The sequence below is a fragment of the Salminus brasiliensis genome, chromosome 9 (genome assembly GCF_030463535.1).
Source record: "Salminus brasiliensis chromosome 9, fSalBra1.hap2, whole genome shotgun sequence".
In the NCBI taxonomy this organism is placed as follows: Eukaryota; Metazoa; Chordata; class Actinopteri; order Characiformes; family Bryconidae; genus Salminus; species Salminus brasiliensis.
In genome coordinates, this window is record NC_132886.1 from 26,467,270 (window position 1) to 26,491,479 (window position 24,210).

At 41.9% G+C, this 24,210-nt stretch overlaps 1 protein-coding gene across 2 annotated transcripts in view; it reads left to right on the forward strand.

The window, feature by feature from the left end:
• The window catches only part of plxdc2b (plexin domain containing 2b), a 160,134-nt gene that overhangs the window by 57,491 nt on the left and 78,433 nt on the right, over window positions 1-24,210 (forward strand). For both annotated transcript variants that reach the window (XM_072688056.1, XM_072688055.1), the window contains exons 2-3: window positions 2,233-2,423; window positions 22,163-22,309. In XM_072688056.1, the coding sequence (XP_072544157.1) occupies window positions 2,233-2,423; window positions 22,163-22,309 (338 nt within the window). The remainder of the gene's footprint in view (window positions 1-2,232; window positions 2,424-22,162; window positions 22,310-24,210) is intronic.

Genomic DNA, 24,210 nt, shown 5'->3' on the forward strand with positions numbered 1-24,210 from the left:
AGACTGGGGTTCGATTCCCAGTCTGGGTGACTATGCTGCGCTATACCAATAAGAGTCCTTGGGCAAGACAACTAACACTGCATTGGCCCACCTCTGTAATACGAGTAACCTTGTAAGTCGCTCTGGATAAGAGCGTCTGCTAAATGCCATAAATGTAAATGTAATGTAATGTTATGAAAACCAACTAATTTACACTCATTATCTATCGCTCATTCAGCCTAGTGCAGTGTAGCCACACTTCATTGACTCATTTTACACTTCTCAGGAGTGTTCCAGCTCTGAGTGCTTCTTGAATGAGGCACAATGCAGGACAGCCAGTCAGAACAGAGCTTATTTACCTGATATCAGTATTAAAGGAGCAGAAACAGCCTGTAGAATTCTAGAGGGTATTCGGAAAGATTACAGATATTATTTAAAAAATACTATTATTAAATAAATTGTGACCGTTTCTGTAACATAAAGCTGTACAAATGTTATGTGGAGCATAAAAAATACATGAAATACATAAATGTAGAATATCTGCCTGACTTTCATTTCTGACTGTTCATTTTAGCTCGTTGTCAGTTCTTCACCAGAATTACGCAAAAGCGACAGAAGCACAGGTCATTCTGACTGAAGCTTCAAGGAGTACTAAAGTTTGAACTGAAACAAGATCCCTTTTCTCACTACCATTAATACCACTGTTTCAGAGCCCACATTTTCCTCATAAATGATATATATATATATATATAACCTGATATATATATATTAGGTTTGCAACAGTGTGAGATTTTCACAGTATGAAAACCATCTGAGAAAAGTATCATGGTTTTACACTATCTCAGTATACAGGATTGCACAATTCTTTCTCTTGTTGTTATTGTTTATTATTGTTTATTATTATTATTATTATTATTATTATTATTATATAATATATAAGTATAAAATAGTAACAAATTGGTGGGATTCACTGTTTGATAGCATTTTTAATACAGGTAATAAGCAAATGTACACAGTATGATAACCATTATTTTATGGTTTACAGTATGCATAGAAAATAGTATACCGCTGCATACACACACACATACACACACACAATATGTATATATATATATATATATATATATATATAAAGCTGGTTCATAACTCTGACGCTGGCCTACAAAGTCAAAGTTCGTACTTTTAACAATGGCGATGGTCAAAAGTCTATCAGCACCAAAAGCTCTTCAAGCTTCAAATATGGCTCAACTTGACCCGCCGTCCTTTAAGATCCATGGAAGACAAGCATCCAGGCTTTTTTCTGTCCTGGCACCGAAGTGATGGAACAAACCTTCTCTGGGGTGTCTGAACAGCATAAGAAGCCCATACTGACTTTTGTATTTAGTAGTGTCTAATCTTAGAGGTGTCTTCTGGATCCTAGTCTACATAATCTATCTATGGAGACTATGGAGTAAACAGCAATGACGTATGTAAGTCACTCTAAATTAGAGCCTCTGCTAAATGTCTTCACTGTAAATGTAAATGTAACCTTTGAAATATTTTTATGTCTTTTTTGCATTTAGATTATAAATGGAGTCGCTTTAGACAATTTTCCACTGCGTTGGACAATAAAGCTAATCTAATGTAATCTAATATTTATGCATTCCAGTATACAGCTTTAAAACATAAGCTGTTCCATCATTGTTAAAGTACTGTGTACAAAGGATTAGTACACGGGCCTTTCATCTTTATTGCTGCCGTTCCTGGGTTCTGAAGGACGGCGGTGAGGATCAACGGTGAATTTGTGACTCAGACTCCAACATACTTATTTAAAGTCAAACAGACTGTTCTGCTTACAGTGATGTAGCGAAAACAGCTGTATTAGGAAAGACAAAAGAGAGAAAGGAGAATGGCTGAAGATCAATGCCTCATTCCAGTGTTAGTGTGTGTATGTGTGTGTGTGCTCATACAGTGTCTTTGAAAAAGGATTATTGGACCAATACCACTGGGTAAACTATGCATGTTTGTCTTGAACTCAGACTTTGTTAACAGTACCAGAGAGCGTATGAGTGAGTCTACTCTTATTAACACAGCAAACAGTGCGGGACTAATGTTCTGTCAGGCCTGAATAAGGATAATCCTGTTGGTCATGCTTTAAAGGCTCGTGCTCGTGTTTTTTAATGGGTCATTTCTGTCTTTCACACGAGGTGTTCTGTATAAATCTGTATAAAAAAAGACTGATTCTGACTGGATGCATCACTCTTGTGTTTTCAGGGGTTTCTTACTCGACGCTTCAGGGAAGGTTGGCTCAGGCCGATGATGTGACTGTGGAAGTTCTGAGGAGAAGGCGGTGGCTTCTGTCAGAGCCCCGCCCCATGACCAACAACAGAGCCAGCCAAGAGAGTGCAGAGGACTTGCGTGGAATGCTGGAAGACAGTGAAGCGGACAACAGCTCCCAGATAGAGGTGATTGTTCGCCTGTCGTCATTCTAATGTCACAGTTCTGATAAGTGGTGGCACCATGCCTCCGAAATAGGCCACTTTCATACGTGGTACTGGAATCCAAGACATATAATCAGACTCGGTCTGATTGAACAGCCAGATCGGAATTCATGCGACTCTTACATCTGTCCAACTCAACATTCGCTGAGGAGAAGGGAAAAAGTGATGACGGGCAGCAGTGTGGGAGGTTTACAGTGGCGGGATAGCAAACAACAGACCTCATAAATATTTCAGGTGATGTTTCTGTTCAAGCTAAATTATAAGGCAGATCTCGCAATAACTGGGAGAACATGGCCACAGGAGGGCGCTGCTGCAGCGTCAAATAAAAAAATAAAAAGCTTAAAAGCAAAGTTTAAAGAACCAAACCAAAAAAAAGTAACCATTGCCGAATAACGTAACGTTTTCCCAAAACTTCACATGAAGCAGTGCTCCTTTGAGCATGCACGTCAGTTTAGGAGCATGAACTGACTGATGTTGGATACAGGTCACATTTAAAAAGGGTGTGAACAGCCTAACAATTAGCCTTTGATTGATTCTGCTTCCTGAGTTTGATTGGCTGAGTCTGTTGTCCCGCCTTGAGAAGAAAGTGAGATTGTGATTGGTTCTTCCTCTGAGTTTCCAATGACTTTTACTTGCCCAGTCTTCATTTCCGACCTTGGGTCTCACTGACTTTTCTCAGGTCTTTGGCTGTGAGGAGCATGGTGTGTTCTTCCTGTGTTCATTCCTGAGATGCCTTAAATCAGCCATGCCATAGAAGAACCAGTTTTGGTTCCATAAAGAATCATGTTTGTGATGTGTGGCATGTGTGAGTTTGAGGAACCTATAAATTGAAGGAGAGAACCTCAAGTGAGGGTTCTTTAGACCTGTAAAAGGTTCTTCACACTCAAACATCTTTAAGGAGCCAAAAGAAGGTTCTTCTATGGCATCATAACACCTGTATTACCAGGAGTGCATGGTAGATGAATTGACTATGCTAAATTGCCTCTAGGTGTGAGTGGGTGAGTGAATGGGTGTGCATGGTACCCTGCAACGGACTGGCACCCTGCTATTCCTGCCTTGCGCCCAGTGATTCCAGTTAGGCTCCATGACCCTGAGCATGAAGCAGCGGTTAAGAAGATGAATAGATGGACGTTGATATGAATAAAAAACAAAGTAAACTTTTGCTTTATACTTTTAAGGTTGGAGATGGTTCCCTGCTAATGGAATTGACCCCTTATTTAAACGAGGTGTTGCTAGAAGGGGAAAGACCAGACTGCAGCCTTCCAAGACCGGAAATGTCTACCCTGGTGTATTCACTGTGTGAAAAACCAGCCCCAGAGGCAGATTAGCAGGATGTTCTAGTCCAGTGATGAAAGAAATGAGTGCTGAATGGCGAATGGCAAATGCTCATTTGGTGTGATTTGCTGTGATTGTTTGAAGCCTGGCTGCAGTAGCTGTGTGTTCTCCACCCTGGGGAAATGCGCTACTGCCTGGTGGAGCAGCAGAAGGAGGAGAGACAGCAAGGGAGGAGATGAACAGAGAGAGAGAGACAGGGGCTGGTGGGAGATAAGAGAGAACAGAGGTAGATTAGCTGCTTAGACATACGTGTGTGTGTGTGTGTGTGTGTGTGTGTCTCAGGTTTGATGAGATGAATGGAGCGCAGGGGGCACAGACATGACAGAGAAGAGAGAGAGGAACCTATCAGCTATTGTCTCCTAATAGCAAAAAAACACAACACTGCAAACCCCCCCACACATCAGTTCTTGATATTGAATCATGGGTGATCCGGGCCTATGCTCAGCATGTGGCCATATTTGTGTGTGTGTGTGTGTGTGTGTGTGAAAGCAAGAGAGCTTTCTGGCTGAGCAGGAGGTAAATTAGGCAGACTTGTGTTTTGTGTATGTGTGTGTGTGTGTGTGTGTGTGTGAGAGAGAGAGAGAGAGAGAGAGAGAGAGAGAGAGATGGGAGACATGAGAGGTGAAGGTGAAAAGAGAGGACTGGGAGAATGAGGATGGAATTTGTGTGTATGTGTGTGTGTGTGTTTGACTTTGGTCTTGTTGCTTGTAATAAGGACCTTAGGGAGTTTTGTAATGTTCTTGTACCCCCCCCCCACACACACACACACACAAACACACACACACTGTTGTGTGATTTGATTTCGTCTCCAGCTGATCGCTGCTTGATTGAACGGTTTTTCTCTGGAACCATCAAGTGCCCACCACTGTGTTGTGGTTTAGGGGAACTCAGTAGAAACCCCACGACATCCGAACATGTGGGGAGCTGCTATAATAAAGCATAGGGGTGGCTCTAAACACACTCTCTCTCACACTGCCATGCCAGAGTGTGTATGACCTGTGAGATAATGTACTGATAGACCCACAGGTAATCAATATCAGCAATATCAGAATATCAGCTGGGGCCTAATATCTATGAAATGTGACTGAACTATGAAGGAATGGTAAAGATTCTGTTTAACATTATTCTTAACCTAAAGGAAATATGGATAGGCTAAGTTTTAAAGTCTGATTGGCTGAGCCAGATCCAAAGCCGTTGTAAAAAAAATAGGCTGGAGAGATACTTGCTATTAGGCCATGCTTTCACACAGACAACTGGCTGTGTCGTGATTGTAACTTTTCACATACTTGCCTATGTGCTTAGTGTGTTATTGGAGGCTTCCACTACAGGGCACACCAGCGAACACTAACCAGGTTTCTACAGCACCTATTAGAATCATACTGACCTGTTCTGACAAGCATATGTGTCATCGCACAGAAAGTGAAGGACACATCATACAGAAGTGGGTAATTGCGGACTTGGTCACACAGCCTTTCTTTGTTACTTGCATACACGTAGTGTTACTTTCTGAGAATGTGCAGAACTGACGTACCAAGCAGCCCAGGATTCACAAGGCAGCCATCGTGCATACGCAATATACGCTAGTATATCTCTAGCCTTAACCCAACATATTGTGCTGTTCATGCATTAATAAACATGTCCAAGAGCAATCACTCCTTTTGCCAATCATTCATTTTAAAATTTTCTGCTTAGCAACCCATTTTCCACACATCGGACGAGCCATTCACTGCACTGGACCACCTTTCCTTAATCTATGAATTCCGTCACATACCCTGCAGGTATTTATAGCCTGGTCATCCTTACGCAACGCCATCTGCATTCTGTCCGCACTTGTTTGTTTGTTTGTGTTGCACTTGTGTCTTGTATGCACTGTCTATGTTGCACCAGGGTCCTGGAGGAACGTTGTTTCGTTTCACTGTGTACTCTGTATGTAGTTGAAATGACAATAAAACCCACTTGACTTGACTTGACTTGACTTGCAGGAACCTGAAGTTACTACATCCCTAAACCCAGTGTTGAGCGGAAGCCATAGCTTACTGTTCGAGAAGTACACTGTTTAGCTGAAGAGCTGTTTATAGTAATTGGTATTAAAAAGATAAAGGATTTATTGAATATTTGTATTTTATAATGCATTCTGCTTACAAGCCAGTACATAATTGCCTATAACATAGTACCGTATAATCTGTTTATAGTCCTCATGCTTTTGGAGCATCAATTCCAAGAAAACTCCAGCATTGTTTTTCTTAGGAGCAGAAAAAGAGAATAAAAATGAGTTGAAATTTACTTAAATTACATACATTAAGCATTTATACATTTATTTTGATTCATGTTTTGGTCATTTTTGCACTTAAAATTTAAGGTCAGTCCAGTGCATCTCTTTTTTTTTTTACAGTGTGCCCTCAAACACACTGTATTGGTTGGGCACAGACGTTTGATGTGGCTTTTCAAGGACGCTGCGGTTTGCTTGTAGTGTTTTGATTTCCTCTCAGCTCTTGGGAGGAAATGACAGGTCAACTGGGGTGGGCTGCGCAGTGTTTGGTGAAGAAAGAGAGTGGAGGAAGGTCTTACGGGCAAAAAAGACTTCTGAACAAAGCTGGAGAAAAGCGGCCCTGTTTGAAGACAGCAAAGCCGCCCTTAAAACACGTCAATTGGACATGAATGATAGCATTTCTGAAAGTAAACTAGCCGTGCTTGGAGGAGGTCAGTCTTTAGAACCCCCTTGTATTTCAAGACCTCTCTCTTGTGCAGAGTATGGCTCAGCTGTGGCTCCACTCCTCACACACTCTAGCGATTGGCCTTTTCACCTTGTGCTTGCTTGAAATATTCACATATTTAAATGTGTACATATATACACACACCCCGAACAGCAATAACAATAATACCACCTACCAATTTTGAGTAGGTCCCCATTGTGCGGCCTCAGCAGATCTGACTATTTGAGCCATTTACTCCACAAGACTTCTGAAGGTTTTCTGTGGTGTCTGGCTAGCAAAGACATTAGCAGCAGATTTTCTTATCCTATACACATTTTTGCTCATTTCCTAAGTATAAATTAATAAACATATCCTCCTCAGGAAACTACTATAAACTACTATAAATAACTATAAAAAATGTTGCTGATTGTTTGTGTTGATTTGTGTTGATTTGTAGTGTTAGTCCTTTTGCCATTGCCATTTACACATTGTTAGCAGTTGTTATAGAATGCATTTATTGGGCATTTGAACTTTTTATTTGATGAATAAATAGTATGTGAAATGTATGTAAATATACAACCCTGTCATTTTGCCTCAGAGCTAAAACTCTGGTTATCATTTTATGATGGGTTAATGTCATTTTATGACAGGTTTAGTCTTATCAGAGACTGTTGCTGTCCTCTCTGTGTCCTCTCGATGCAGCACGTGGTTAGCTAGCTGTAGAAATTGGAGCTGGTTGAGTAATGTTATCTTTTAGCCTAGCATGGACACCAAATCGCTTTCCTGGGTTTGGCTTTCTCAGGTGGTGGTTGAGTTCCCCTTATGATTTGAGGTTGGCCATAGTATGAGGTAGTACAGTTTGTCTTTGAAGGAGTTGATGTGCAAGTGAAGACGACCTCAAATCATAAGGGTTAACTCTACTTGGCTTGCTCAGATACCTACTTGCTTTCCTGGCTTTAGCTTCCCCGCGTGCCTGGGGGTTTGAGCTACCCTTCTGCAGACACTGGTACAGGAAAAGCCACGGCCACTAGACCTGGTTCATGTAGCAACCTATATTCCTGTGACTAGCAGAGTCTGGAGGTGATGTGCTGCTCTCTATTATCAACAACACCACTTCACAGCTTAAGCTTTCCTTATGGGTTCCTCTAAGCACCTTAAGACAGTTTCAAAGTGAAGAACCTTCAAAAGTTCCTCAAGGATCTTATATTTTTAACAGTGCACATGACTGATCAGCGACACAGGGTCATGAATTACAAGATCTTTCACCAGGACGAGCGCCCCTGACGAGTCTGTCTGCTCTTTAAAAACACCTTTTGTCATTAAAACACACTCGAGAACTGATGCGATGCGATGTGGAGGACATGTGGGCTGATTTGCAGCAACAACTCACAGAATGAGAAAATGACCAAAGAATTTGTTGATGTTGTATAACTCCAACCGTAACTTTCCCCTCACTCTTGTGTCTTGCTCTCATTGGCTGTAGCTAGTCCTCCAGTCACAACACTTTCCACACTACCAGATATAGAGTCGCCGACAGGTCCAGATATTTGTCAGTGGGCTTGCGAGGCATCGACAATCACTCAGCGTGCCCTCGCATTGTGTCTTTCAGCAGTTCACGCACAGCGGCCGAGCCAGCGATTTGCCTCCAACCTGAGGCTTTTATCGGTGATCTCCAAAAACAGTCTGTGACTGAAAATTGGGGCTAAAATCATGTGGTGTGAACCTGGCATTAGGTGTCAAAAGGCTTCCACTAGTGGGCAGGTTTTTTTTTTTTTGGAGTGTAAATACGCTGCAGTTCTGGGGGTTTGAATTAGGCCTCTGTTTTGATAATGCTAGATTTTCCTTTGAGTGAAAAAACAGCCGTGTTTGAGGTTCATGGTATGTCCCTTCCAAATACCGAACTCTCGGTTAGACCAAGACAGGTTGTCCATTCTGGGGCACGTGTAATATGAGACGCAATGTCAAAACTCAGCATTCTCTGCATAACTAATACAAACTCTCTTGGACCGCTTCAAATTCTGCGCATTCAATAAACAGCCCATTCTTAATGCTCATGAGTCTGAGAGTCTTGAGTCTAAGAACAGCATGTACTGCTTTGAATTATAGATCGTTTTTGGCCTGCCTCAGGCAGTAGCAGTTTACCACACTAGACAGTGTAGAGCTAGGTGCGTCTGTGTCCTGACAGGCATGTTGAGTCTGTTCTCTGTCACTCTGTGCTAAAAACTACTGCCTTTAGACACTGTTGTTTCTGTGCTGAGCTCCACGTTTGATCACGTTTGGACATGTTGGTTTTTTTTTTTCTCCCATCTCCCCTGGTTTTATTGCTTTTCTTTTACCCTTCTGGTTAGACAGACAGCTTGGCGCTGACTCGCCTTTTAATCTCAGACAGACAGGGCTGAAATACACACTCACACTCACACACACTCGCTGAAAACAAAGCCCTCTTGCTGCTAATGAGCCGTCCTGCTGGTTGACAGTGAGCATTGGATTACATAACAGGCCTCAGAATCCCTCAAATCGCTCCTCTGCTCTCTATGTCGACCTGCCAGGAGGAAAGAGAGAGAGAGATTATCTACCACTCTCTAATTTCTCTCTTTCTCTCCTTTTTAGTAATTCCACTCATTACAACAACGCCCTCCTCTCCTGCCCTCTGTTTCATTAGTGATGTCCTGATCCAGCTTTTCGCCTGCCCCCGGGTCATTTAATATTGAGTATCTACCACATCTCATACAGCAGACCTCTTTGTATTTTCATAAAGAGTACAGCTGCAGAGTTCACACTTTTTAATCACATTAAAGTCACTGAAAGTCACCGCAGTAGGGATGTGACACAATTCCAGGGCATGTATTTGTTTGGCGCTACAATAGCCCCAATAGCCCCCCCGGACTCACTCGTACAGATGGAAAGTCTGAATCATTTTCCTGAACCAGTTCTTTTAAACTGTTTGTTTAAATGGATCAGACCTCCAATTTGGCTAATTCAATTTGGTTTGGGGTTGAGGGTTGGCTTAGCATAAAATGACGGTGCTACAGTAGTAAAGCGATGCTCCTGTGGAACAAGCAAAGCTAGCAGTGTAACTGTAAACCTAACTAGTCTTAGGTTTCAAGCTTAAACATTGCCATCAATACCAGATGTCATGAGACTTTATCGTCAGCATTGTATGTACTTCATTTCACCAGTTGGTTGCTGTGCTTCATGGAATCAGTTCCTCCCTGTTTTTGGTTCTTTTCCAATCAAATGAGTAAAATAAATAAATTGACTCTTTGAACTGCTTTAAGTGAGTGTGTGAGTTACATTGAATTGAACATACTCGAGGAATCACAGGGATTCGGCTCTCTGAGTTTTTCAGCTCATTTTGAGTTGCCAAAACACGCAATTTTACCCAATCCCCATTTATGTGAACTCTGCAGTACAGCATTGCTAGGTTAGTCAGCGTGTTCTGCGGAAAGCACGGCTCCCCAGCTCTGATACAACAGCCTGTGCTGATGTGGAGTGATGTGGAGAGGAAATGCCATCAACCCACCCCTGAGAGAGCAAAACCAATTGTGCTCTATCGGAATCTGGCTGCTGATGGCAAGCAGGATTGGAACCAGCATCTTGTGGCAGCATCTTAGTCCCCCTGGACCCCTCAGAGCCCCTTAATCTCTTAATTAAGGCTAAACTTTTCCAGTTTTTCATGTGTGGTGAATTTTTCAATTTCCTGTATAAATAAAAAGTATTTTTCTTTGAGACCACCAGGAAATCTGTTGCCCTGTGTGCAGCAGGTGTGGACTATGTGGGTGTGGGCTCTGTTGAGAAGTGATGGGTGACACTTTAAAAAGTAAAAGTTAAACTGAAGCATTTCCTTTAAATATGTGTAAATATGTGAACACGAGTGTATTTGTCTAATTTTCTTTCTGTATTCAAGTCAGTTTGTATAGAAATACAGTTTTTATTGGAGCTCAGTAAGACAGTGAGTCCTCATAATCCGATGACTGCAGAGTGGCAGATTTTGTCATTTTAGTAATCAGATAATGGGAAACTGGGTCTGCATGAGTCAGACAGTAATCTGAGTTCAGCTTTGCAACCAGCCCATAAACTCATTAAATGCCACATAAAACCAAACTTAATTGTTTTTAATATTGAGCCACAGTATGAACATCTATCTAGAAGATGAAGAATATTTAACCCCTAAACGCAGCAAGGCTTATTACACACTAAGGTGTATTATACATTAACTACAGGGACTTCTGTACAAACTGGTGGGGCTGTTCTTTAGTAATAGAAGCTTGTAATAGCGCCATAGGCTGTTTAAGGGTTTAAAACCTTCAGTTTCAGCCTCGCTTCAGAAGTGTTTTGCCGCCTTCTTGCGCGTGCTGCTAAACGCTGCTTGCTCATTTTCGGTACCACATTCCGTTTTCACACATACGCTGAGAAATCTCAGACAACTCCGGTTAGGAATATTTATGCAGTGAGAAATCCAATTACTTAGCTAAAATCCAGCTACATTTCTAGACCCGACTCTCAATGTAAGAAATCAGAGTATGCTGCTTGAATGACCTCTTGATTGTTATCAGATAGTTATCAGATAACATGACAGTTATCAGATAACTGAAGAAATCCAGATATAAATGGGTTTTAGGCCATGCTACTGGATAACTGTTGACATTCGACTGCATCTGATTACTAAAACTGCATTTCCTACATTTTGCCTGATCTGGTGTCCATGTGGATCCATAAGCTAGTCAGCTCTGCCAGTTTTATTACTTTGATTATGAGCTCCAGATCAGGCAGAATCAAGGAAAGGAAGTGTCAGTAAACTTGGCACAGAAACAGATGAAAATAGGCAAGCAGAGTTTATATGAAGTTGAAATGAAGTTTATATTGAGTTTATCTCCAGGTAAATCTCCAGGTCTTGTGTAGTGCGGAGTTGCAGGTTGTTTTCTACCAATTAAAATAAAAAAAACCTGTCAAGGTGTCAAGTAGCCTCCTGTTTGTATCTGTATGTAGATCTATTTAGAATTATCAGAACTGACGCATGTCTGTGTTTTGGGTTTCCATCAAGGGTTCAGTTTTCCCTCTGTGTTGAAGCCAGTAGCAACAGGGGCATACGCCAGACTGACTCTTCCGGGAACATGGGCCTATTTGAAATTCTGACATGTAAGCTCAGCCTTATTGCAAAGCACTCCAATTTTAAGTGCAGCTAATTTACCTGTTTTGGTGAACTCCCGCTAACTTCATCACACTAGAAACTCTGGCATTGCAGATATCACAAGTCTTCACTCTCTGCTTAGTTCCATCACTGCAGACATCTACACCACTTATTTACATTTAAGGCATTTAGCAGACACTCTTCTCCAGAGCAACAAAATAGCTTTACTGTTTACTCAGAAAATACTCTTAGCTAGTTTGCATCAACTAGGATCCAAAAGATACCTTAAATTAGATTAGATTAGATGTTACTAAATACAAAAGTCAGTATGGAGACCACAATACTCGACAATACACTTCTCCCAAGTACTCTCAGAACAGGTGGGTCTTCAGTCTATGTTTAAAGACAGCAAGCCACTTCCCCTGGGTGTCCGAACAGAAGTTTGTCCCACCACTTCAGTGCCAGGACAGAAAAAAGCCTGGATGCTTGTCTTCTATGGATCTTAAAAGGATGGTGGATCAAGCCAAGCTGTACTTGAAGCTCGAAGGGCTCTTGGTGCGGATCGGCTTTTGACCAAAACCATCAAGTACGGAGCGGCTGGTCCATTCTTGGCTTTGTAGGCCAACGTCAGGGTTTTGAATCTGATGCAGGATCAGCTACAGGAAGCCAGTGAAGAGAACGCTGCTGTGAAGTTACCCTTACTGTAAACAGTAGGTCAGCCAAGCCATGTTTGGTGACTAGAGTTTGTGTCTTTGCATTGGCACTGATAAATATAAAATAAATATAGTACAAAACTATAGAAGCAAACTCTGGACACCAAACATGGCTTGTATGAATTTATTATTTTAACGAACAATTCCTGTAATTCAAATCCGTTAGACCTGTTGGGGGCACCGCTATTGATTTCCTCATTCTGTTTTGTGACCTGCCTGTTCTTGTGCACTGTATTCTCTTATGTCTTCTATGGAGAGGCAGCTGAGGATGAGGTGTGAGAGGAGTTGAGGTTGGAGCGCTGCGACCAGCAGGGACATACACAAATCTAATTCTTCACGGTCGACCAGTCCGGGTAATGGACGATTCGATCTGTTTGGGCAAAGCCAAAAAATCCACAGAGGATCACAGTGCCTAGCATGTTGGGGTTTTTTTCATTCTACAGGAGGTTTTGGTCAATGTGGCATCTTCGGGGTTGAGTTTTTTTTTTTTATTGACCTCCTCTATGTCATTCTAAAAGTAAACAGTAAGTAAGTAAGCCAGCTCTATTTGGAAAGCACATTTAAATCAATGTTCTGTGCAATGCAAACATGCTACCATTCACAACAGTTGGTTTACTGCTCAAAAGCTGAGAATTGATGTTCTCAATAATATAATACAATCTGGATGCAGATGGTTTCAAATATTTAAAAGGAGTCTAATCATAGATTTAGACTTAGACTAGATTTAGATTTAGAGACTTTAAGACTTGATTACTGCAACTCTCTTCTGGCTGGTCTCCCTTTGCGCACCATCAGGCCCCTGCAACTTATCCAGAATGCAGCGGCACGGATCAGATTCAAAACCCTTATGTTGGTCTTTGAAGCCAAGAATGGACCAGCCAGGTACAGGTGATCATTGATTAATATTGATTATCTGGTTACAAAGACACCAATCTCAGAGTGGGATTTATAATGCATTCGAAAAGTGTTCAGAGTCTTTACTTGTTTAACATTTTGTTAAGTTGAGGCTAAAATCAAAAAGGATTTTAAGTTTCTCCATCAATATGCACTCAATACCCCATAATGCAGACCCCATAAAACTGAATTTCTGAATCTTCCAACAAGACGATGACCCTAATGTCTCTAATTGACCTAGACACAGCCCTGACTTATACCCTAATGAACTTAGAGACCTGAAAATGGCTGTCCAGCGAATGGCCTCCATCCAACCTGACAGAGCTTGAAAGAATCTGCAAAGACGGGAAAGAATGGCTAAAATCCCCAAATTCAGGTGTACAACCCTTGTGGCATTATACCCAAGAACACTGGAGGCTGTAATCACTGTAAAAGGTACTTCAACTAAATACTCAGTAAAGTGTCTGAATATTTATGTCTGTGCAAGATTTTCGTTTTTCCTTTTCAGTTAAATTCTGTTCTCACTTTCTCACTATGGGGTATTGAGGGCAGAATGATGAGGGGGGACTATTTTTTTTTTTATTTTCACACAAGGTCACAGCAAACTGTAAAAAAGTGAAAGGTTCTGAAGACTTTCCAAGTGAACAGTCAGTTCTTGAAGGTGATGTGTGATGAAAGCAGAAAACATTAACAAGCTTTAGAATCTGATCCACTTTGGGTAGTCGACTGGTTCAGAACATCTCCAAACATCAGGCAGGTCTTGTGGGTTTTTTCTGGTATGCAGTGGTCAGTACCTACCAAAAGTAGTCTAAAGAAGGACAACCGGTGAACCGGCCACAGGGTCATGGGCCCCCTGAGGCTCATCAAAGTAATCCATGGAGGCCCCACCTTACAACTTACAGGGTTTAAAAGGCCTGCTGCTAGTGTCTTGATGCCAGATACCACAGATCTCGTGAAGTCCGTGCATCCACAGGTCAGAGACGTTTTGGCAACACATGGGAGACTTGAAAAATATTAAGCCGGTGGTTTTAATGTACTGGCTGATCCGTGAGAATCTACACTGTATTAGTTATTTGTTTAAAGCAGAAGAGCTTCTTCAAAGGTTCCTTAGTGAATTTCATGGTTCTACATAGAAGTCTGAAGGCATAAAGTGTTTGTCTGGTAAAATGTTGCTTCCTGTACAAGGAATTTTACCGAACAACTATATTAAAGCCGGAGAGATGCTAAGCCTCATTTTGCGTACACACTGCCCTCCTGAAGGTCTGTTTACCCGTTAACCACCCTTGGTGGTGTTTATACTTCAGCATCTAAAGATGAATGGCTTAGGCAATAAGCTAATCCTTATGATGTGACAAATGATACAGTGTTGAAAAACAAATAAATACTTCATGGCTTATCAGCATATTTAACCACACAGGAAACACAGCCTGAGAAAAACAGCTCGGATAGCCTAAATTAGCTCCACAAATCATTAAGAATGGAAAGTAAAAGCAGATAACCATGAGAACTATCCAAAATGGTTCTGAATTAATCATGAAGTTAGCATAGTTCAGCTTCCACGTCTGCCTCCCACATCCACCAGAACTGACAACCCATGTGTGTCCAATTACACTTGAACTTGCTTGGAGCTTCCAACTCCAGAGCCTGAGAAACTGCTTCCCATTCAGCACAGTCCACAGACCTAGCTTATCTTTCTAGCTTGCTGTGTGATTAAGCTGTCCATCCATCCACTCATTAAAAATCAGAACTTCAAGGATCTTGCCTTTCATTCCATGAAATTATTCCCTTTTATGTGTTTCACACTTTCACCTTCTGGAAGAGAGCAAAGGGAGTTGTGATAGACGGAGCTTCGTAATCGGCTCCAGTATGAGAGCTATGAGAGTCTTAGTACATAGCCATCACAAGACCATCCTACACCATCCATCCTTAAATGCTCCAGATATCATCCATTCAGCATTTCAACATCAGGCCTGAACTTTTTTGAGGATAATAGAGTTGAGAATTGTTGATAGTTGCCATTAATTGTGACTGCCAATCAAGACGGACGAATAGCGGAAGGAATTAATGAAGCTCAGGAGTTCAGGAGTTCCTGAATGTGTATGAATCTGTGTGGTCGATCTTAAGCCTTGCCTTATTTTGCTGCCTGGCTTGGGGTCTTACTGGGCAGGCTTTGCCCACCCATGCCCATGATATAAACTCATACTTACCGCATATGGAAACTAGGCAGCAGGAACAGCCTTGTCTTGAAATGACTTTTCTCATATGTGATGTCACCAAAAAAAGCCAAGGCATTTGCATATCTTATATCTGGCAATTCAGTCTGCAGCGGTTAAGCCCCGTCCATCCATGCTGAAGTTATTGTGAAGTTAAGTGTTTCAAATCTGACTGAGGCACAATACAAGACAGTTGGCCCTAAAACAGAACCCTGTGGGACTCCACAAAATATGCTAAAGCTAAATTACTACCATATGATATCTAAAAGTTTCTGTGTTAGGATCAATCACTGAATATTTAACCTTGAAGTTAAGAGATTGAAGGCCTTTAAATTGAAAATGATCATATGAAATGATTAATGACAAGCAGAAAACAAAACCTCTGCAGATATTTTTATATCTTACTTTACTGAAAACTCTCAAACCTCCCAAATCTTTGAAGGATGGTGTGAGAGCATTTTATACCTGATTGTAAAAACCCCAGGAGTGATGTATCTCAGAAAATCTGCTCTATGCAAATGTACCTCGGCTAGTTCTACACTTTACGCTTTATCGTCCGCACTGAAACACAGCTCCTTTCCTCATTGTGGCGTCTCAGCAGACGCTGTCAGCTCCTCAGAAACAGACAGAAGGTAGAAAAGGCCCAGACAGAGTGGAGAGATAAAAACCACGCAGCTACCCTCCGTAATGCAATATTGATGCCGCTGCCAGAGACAATCTCTCATATACAAATGCAGCTCGTGAATCTAGAGCTTTTTGCCACTGTACAGAACTCTGATTGCAGTCAGGGTTTTTTCCTCCTCTCTTCCCTGAGGCGTTTGAATGCTTTCTACTGTAGATACGTCTCGCGTTTGAGTTGAGTGCTGTCTCTGCAGACACTCGATCGTCAGTCCTTTTCCATTATTCGGCCTCCGGAGTTGTTAGATTGAGTTGAAGCGATGTTTGTGGAAGACATTTCTGGCATGTGATGGAGCGTCTGCTGTTCTGACTCCAGTGAAGACACATACTTCTTGTGCACACACTACTATTACAGATCCCCTATAAGGAAAAAAACTGGGTTTATACTTGGCATAGTTGTGAGATGACAGTCTGGTACATGGAAGTGACCAGACTGTCTCTTCATTCACAACAAACTCCTTGCTGAGCTGTTAAATGTTAAGTCCTAATTTACATAAACCCAGCCCACTACTGGAAGCCCTGTTCATTTGGGGTGGGGGGGAGCTATGGTGGTGTTGATGCTTTCAGTGAGCTGTCTGAGACAAGCATATCACAGCCAGACCCTAGTTGTTATCGAAATCCTTGTGATCAGGCTTTGTGATCACGGCTTTTCCTGTTCCAGTGTCCATGGAAGGGTGGCTCAAACTCAGCGAACAAGAAAGCCAGGGATGAAATGCTGAATCTGTTGCCGACCAGCTTTTACCTCTACCTTCTGTCCAATATTCGCTCCCTTGAAAAGAAACTGGACTACCCCAGAAAGCAAGCATGTATCAGTCCGCTGTCTGTAAACCTCAAACAACAACAAAAAATTCCCGCGAAAGAAAGGCCACAACAGCTGAAAGTGGAACGTGATGAAGACACACTAGCTGCTTGCTAAACTGTGTTGAGTCGTTCAGTAACATCTAATAGACTTGTTTATATGGTTTCTGACACAGCATGCCATACTGTTATCTTCAAAACTGAACAGAAACAGTGATCAATTTTACTTTGGGATGGCTCATACTATTGTTTTTAGCTTTGTGTTTGAGTTGCTAACGTTTGTCTCAATCTTAATGCAGCCAGGAAGGAAATAAAAATCCATGGACACCCAGAGAAATTTTTATGAATGCAGTCCAGCTTTTCAAATGTTTCAAATGCACACACAGTCCTCAGCTCTACTCTTGTGATGTGACATTTTTGGCTTTGAGGAGATCCACTCACTGATAGTGTCCAGACTTGCTATATTCCTTTTATCTGAAGATTGCTCTCCACTTTCTTTTGCTTTGCTGCCATAATCGGAGTGCTTTGTAAGCAAATGTAGACGGGGGCTGCACAATATATCGTTTCAGCGCCGTTATCGTTCAGTGGTCATATCGCAAGATGTACAATATCACGCAAGGCATTTCATTCACACTGTTCTCATTTTCCATGACATAAATAGCAAAGGCAGGTTGTATTTGTCCAGTATTGGTTATTGTACTCCAATCTTCAGCACACAGAGGGCAGTATTAATGTCACAACATGTTGGATCATTGACTTCTGGAGAAATCTGGTGAAAATATCTTTAATTTTTATATTGTAATATATATATGTATTGCAGAACAACTAAAAATTGCAGTGTCAGTTTTTTTTCCAATATCATGCAGCTAATATGTAGCTTAGCTAGTTTCATTACCTTGTTTGTCAGAATCTTGAGACTTGAGATTACATTTTAGTCCTTGGTCACTGTTCCAGGTGCCAGGTGGTTGTCATATTGCTTAAAATTCAGGTGACTGTTTGGAGTGCAATGATATTGTGGCATATCTCATATTTTGCTTCTGTTGGTTTAATGTCAATGTTCATGTTGACTCAGAAAAATATGGGCTGATACAATTTTATTGACCCTAGGCTCCAGTTTGCTCTCAAAACAGTGGTTGTTAATGACAGGTCAAGTCAAATTGTTTGTATTTTCATTTACATTTACATATAAGGCATTTAGCAGACACTCTTATCCAGAGCGACTTACAAAAGTGCTTTGCTATTTACCCAAGAAAAACCTCAGCTAGTTTGAATAGACTAATATTTCAAAGATACCTCTTTACCGCTTTAGACATTACTAAGCACAAGTCAGTAAGGTGACCATAGTACTCTACTATTCGCCCAAGTACTCTCGGAAGAGGTGGGTCTTCAGTCTGCGTTTGAAGACAGCGAGCGACTCGGCCGTTCGGACACCCAGGGGAAGTTCGTTCCACCACTTCGGTTCCAGGACAGAAAAAAGCCTGGACGCTTGTCTTCCGTGGATTTTGAGGGATAGCGGGTCGAGCCAAGCCGTACTTGAAGCTCGAAGGGCTCTTGGTGCGGATCGGCTTTTGACCATTGCCATCAAGTACGGAGGGGCTGGTCCGTTCTGGGCTTTGTAGGCCAGCGTCAGGGATTTGAATCTGATGTGGGCTGCAGCTACAGGAAGCCAGTGAAGAGAACGCAGCAGTGGATTGACATGGCTGAATTTAGGGACATTGAAGACAACCCGTGCCGCTGCATTCTGGATGAGTTGCAGGGGCCTGATGGTGTGCAGAGGGAGACCAGCCAGAAGAGAGTTGCAGTAGTCAAGTCTGGAAGTGACGAGAGACTGAACAAGCACCTGGGCGGCCTCTCTAGAGAGGAAGGGTTGAATTCTCCGGATGTTGTACAGGAGAAATCTGCAGGGCCGAGTTACGTTTGCATCGTTGTCGACGAGACTTTGTCTTTGCACCCTTTAAATCTGCCACAGAGGAGAAATCATGCTTGGAACCAGTGTGTGGAACTGAATTGAAATGAATTATTTGAAATAAAATATTTTATACAAGTTTATAAAGGTTTTTTCCTTCTCCTGTAAAATTGGCATTTTGGAGCGCTTTCGCGCGACCGTGATATTATGATGCTGGAGAAGGCTACCTTTACTGTTGGTTGCTCAATCATTGTTTTCATAGTGAGTGTATGGAGTGTATTTGAAGAGATGAGGGTGGAGTAATGGGGTGTGGAGAAGATGGGGTGGAGTAACAGGATGTTGAGGAGAGTCACACGGTGACTGGCAGGTGGTCAGTGTGAATACAGTCAAAGTTCAGGCCTCTGTGTTGCATTACAGCAGTTTTATCACGGTGAGGGGTGTTTTTGGCATGTCGGGAAGCAGAGCAACGCACGTTTTGAGTAGGGATGCACCAATCTGACTTTTTTCCATTCTGATACTGATACTGATACATGCACTTTGTTACCAATTGGATACCATTGTTGAAGCATATTTATTAAAGCATATTTATATTTAGCAAAAAAACCAAAACAATCTAATCTAATCTGTTGATTTTGGATAGTTACATGATTTATAGGCCAACACAGAGACACAGTTTTTCATGTAGGTATTTTAGGCACTACATACATGTGCTGATGCTCTTGCTAAAATAATAATCCTTTTTTATTATGTTCTACATATTTCACAGTTCTGGATTAATCCTAAAAATGCTAAAACAACATATTTGAGGATAGACGCTTCCATTACTTGCAAGCATCTGTTGAGGTCCAGTGCAAAGCTAAAGAAGCAAAGTTCAGACACTGAACATGTGTTCCAACCATGGCTGGTTGACTGTATTTGTGGTAACGGGAGACTTGTCTAAATTCTTGCTGATTTGCTTCTTTAAAAGTTCTTCCAACATTCTTCAGTTTCTTCACCTTCTTACTCCTCTCTCTCTCTTTCTCTCTCTCTCTCCATCCCTCTGCCCTGTCCTTCACATGCTCCAAGAGGTTTTCTCTGGCTCTGCATGTTTGAGGGGAACCAGTGTTTCAATGATCCAGCTGGCTCTCCTCTGTGCTCTGAGCATTTCCAAACATTCAGACAGAGTGCAGAGTGCCCACACACAGCTGCTGCTGATCAGTGCTAAAGTCACTTCCCCTCACAGAGAGCTCCTGCTAAACATACGGCCAAGCTCTTAAATGCCCAGACAACAAACAGCGCACACAGAGACGGACTGAACAGAGCAGGCCTGAGTTTGTGTTGGACCGAGAGAGAGTGTGTGTGTCAGAAGCGAACAGGGGAACAGCTCTGCTGTTCCGAATGTTTCAGTACCAGTGAACACGCTGTCTGTGTTGAATTTGAAAAGAGGGCAGGTGGTACCAAACCTTTGCCAGGAAGTATGTGTGTGTTTGTGTTGGCGTCTGACCGGTGTGAGTATTTTGTAATTTTATTAATTATAATATCAATTTGGTTTTAGATTTCAAATGCAGTGCGTCAGTGACAGATATGATCAGTATCAGATCTCCATTTTCATCTCCTAATCTCAAACTGTAAAAGCTTTGCAGTGTTAAATATTAAAGCTTTAAGCCACAAGAGGCCATGCATTACTGCAGTTTTATCACGGTCAAGGGTGTTTTTGGCACATCGGGAAGCAGAGCAACACACGTTTCGTTCTGATACTGATACCAATGCATTACCACGTTACCAATTGGATATCATTGTTGAATTATTAAAGCATATTTATATTTAGCAAAAAAACAAAACATCAAATCTGTTGATTTTGGATACTTATAGGATTTATAGGCCACGTCTACCCAATCCAGCTAATTTTGTTAGTATCGGGGCTGATATCCGATCCTAGTATCGGATCGGTACATCACTAGTTTAAAGTGGCTCATTACTTTTAGAAAACAGCGGTGAATGTAAAATATGATGAAATACACTTAGGGTTTGACATTTCTGGGAATTTTCAAAGGTGGGAATTAACAGGAATGGTTAATTCCCATGGTAACTTGGTTAATTCCCTGGACATATCATCTGGACACAGCTGTATATATGATGAAGGAATGAACAGTGAAGGCAGGAGGTGTGGTCCCAATATCCCTGCAGTGTGTAATGTGCCTAGGCTTGAGGTTTTGGTATCAAATCTAATTATTTCAGCCAGGATTGTGTTTGGAGAACAACAACAACTAACTGTTAGCATAAGGGGTTGAGTTCTTTAATTCTTTGAGTTTTACATTTTGGTTTATTCAACCTTGGTTAAATTTGAGACGCAAATCTGCCTCCTATAAATAAACTAATATATGGGAGAGAGACTGTAGAGACACTCAGAAATTTCATATTCTCATCTTTCTGCGATTTTTCCTATTGTGTATTGTAGACGAGGTAGCCAGCATGTATACCAGCATCTATAGCTAGCTCCTAAGAATCTGACAAATGAATGGCCCAGTCCTCCAACCACAGCAGTTAGATATAGCTACAGTTTTAGTAGTGAAGCTGAATATACTGCACTGTACTGTGGAGCTTATGTTTACTTCTGTGATTCACTGTTCATGGCAGCAGCTGCTAATAGCCAGCCTGCTAATTGCTAGCTAGCACTAAGTAACTCCAAGCTAAGCACAGCTCCACACAGACCACGCATGTGAAAAATGACCAGTTCAGCATACCATTAAACCACAAGGCCTCAGACGCACCACTGTCTATGCACTCACCTTCTTGGGGTCGTGAGGTCAAATCCTGGCGAAGACACTGTTGACACCATGGGTCAATATTATGAACAGGGTTCTAATTTGTGTGGAGCAGATGGCCTGATATAGAGACGTATTTTATATAATATATATATTATTTAATAACTGATCAGTATTGGCCGGTGTCTGGTGGCTGTAATCTGATTGTGCTGTGAATATCCTGACCAATCACAGAGGTTTTTCACATTTTCAGGTGAATCAAGGCATTTGCATTCCTTTCTAACCAGAATACGGAACTACTGCCTCGATCTCTTTCCACTGCTGGAGTGATAGTGATAGTTCGCTTCATTTGGGATTACTTTACCTGCACCCACATATTGCAATATCATTCAGAACATTCAGGAATCCCCAGTTTAGCCCCCAGAGACCTCCATGATGATCTACAGTCTAGGTCTCAACCCACCTGAACCAAGCAAAGAAGAACCCTCAGTTTGTGCTGTAGTTATGGAAACAGGTCAGTGAGTGTATGATAAAGTGTGTGTTTCTCTCTCTCTCTCTCTCTCTCTCTCTCTCTCTCTATCTCTCTCTCTCTCTGCAGGAGGACACAGATCACAACTACTACACGTCAAAAACCTACGGCCCCAACGACCCTATGAGCAAAGAACTGTGGGTAAACATTGATCAGATGGACAAGGAGAAAGTGAAGATCCATGGAATCCTGTCCAACACACACAGACAAGCAGCGGTAAGCTTATACACACACACACACACACACACACACACACACACACACAATCAGATGACTTACATGCAGCTAAAAACCAGTACATTCATATGGAAGGGACACAAATAAGCACCTCTCACAGATGGTGAGGACTGTTTAATGCCTTAACCTGACCTTAACCATAGCCAAACTACATACAGCCATAACATTAAGTAAACATTAAACACATTAAGTAATTTATATTGATTATCTGATTATCTGTCAAGGGGTGGGATCTACATTATTAGCCAGCAGTTGCAGTGAGTTGATGTGTTGGAGGCAGGAAAAGTGGTCATGTCGAGGAAATTGGCATAGCTAGACAACTGGGTCAGAGCATCTGCAATACAATGGTTCAGTGGCCAATACCTAGCAAAAGTGGTCCAAGAAAGTACAACCGGTGAACCAGTGACAGAATCATAGGTACGGAAGGCGCAAAGGTGCGATCCATGGAGGATCTGCTGCTAACGGCTTGGTGCCAGATACCTCAGGACACCTTCAGAGGTCTTGTGGACTACATGCCTCAAACAGATCCTGTCAGTGCTGTTTTGGTGGCTACTACACAATATAATGTAATGTAATGACTGATTAGCGTATATATATATAATATATATAAAACATGTATATACTATATAATACATATAGTATATACATATTGTGTATATATATACAGTGAGTCCAAGAAGTATTTGATCCCTTGCTGATTTTCTTCGTTGGCCCACTAATAAAGACATGATCATTCTATACTTTTAATGGTAGATGTATTCTTACATGGAGAGACAGAATATTAAAAAGAAAATCCAGAAAATAAATCTAAGGAATATATATTAATTGATTTGTATTTCATGGAGTGAAATAAGTATTTGATCCCTTAGTATTCATTAGCAGTTCTGGCTTTTACAGACCAGTTAGACACTCCCAATCAACTTGTTACCTGACCTGAAGCCACCTGTTCTCACTAATCACTTGTGTGAAAAACACCTGTCCACAGAATCAGACAGATCACACAGATTTCAAGTCTCCAACATGGGTAAAACCAAAGAGCTGTCACAGGACCTCAGAGTCAGAATTGTTGACCTTCACAAAGCTGGAATGGGCTACAAAAAGATTAGTAAGGTGTTGGATGTGAAAGTAACAACTATTGGTGCAATTATCAGAAAGTTTAAAGAGTATAACATGACAATCAACAGACCTCGGCCCGGTGCTCCAAAGAAGATTTCGCCTCGTGGGGTGGCAATGATGCTGAGAACAGTCAGAAATCGTCCTGCAACCACTCGGCAGGAGTTAGCAAATGACCTGAAGGCAGCTGGGACCACAGTTTGCAAGGAAACAATTGGCAACACTTTGCGCAACAATGGATTCACATCCTGCAGTGCCCGAAAGGTACCCCTGCTGAAGAGAGCACATGTGGAGGCGCGCCTCAAGTATGCCAATGATCATTTGAAAGATGAACCAAGTTATTGGGAGAAGGTTTTGTGGTCAGACGAGACCAAAATTGAACTTTTTGGCCTCAACTCCACCCGCCATGTGTGGAGGAAGAAAAATGCTGCCTATGACCCCAAGAACACTGTGCCCACCGTCAAGCATGGAGGTGGAAGCATAATGTTTTGGGGGTGTTTCTCTGCCAAGGGTACAGGGCTACTTCACCGCATCACTGGGAAGATGGATGGAGCCATGTACCGCACAATCCTGAGGGACAACCTCCTCCCCTCTGCCAGGGATCTGAAAATGGGCCGTGGTTGGGTCTTCCAACATGATAACGACCCTAAACATACAGCAAAGGCAACAAAGGATTGGCTCAAGAAAAATCACATTAAGGTCATGGAGTGGCCCAGCCAGTCGCCAGACCTCAATCCGATCGAAAATCTATGGAGGGAGCTGAAGGT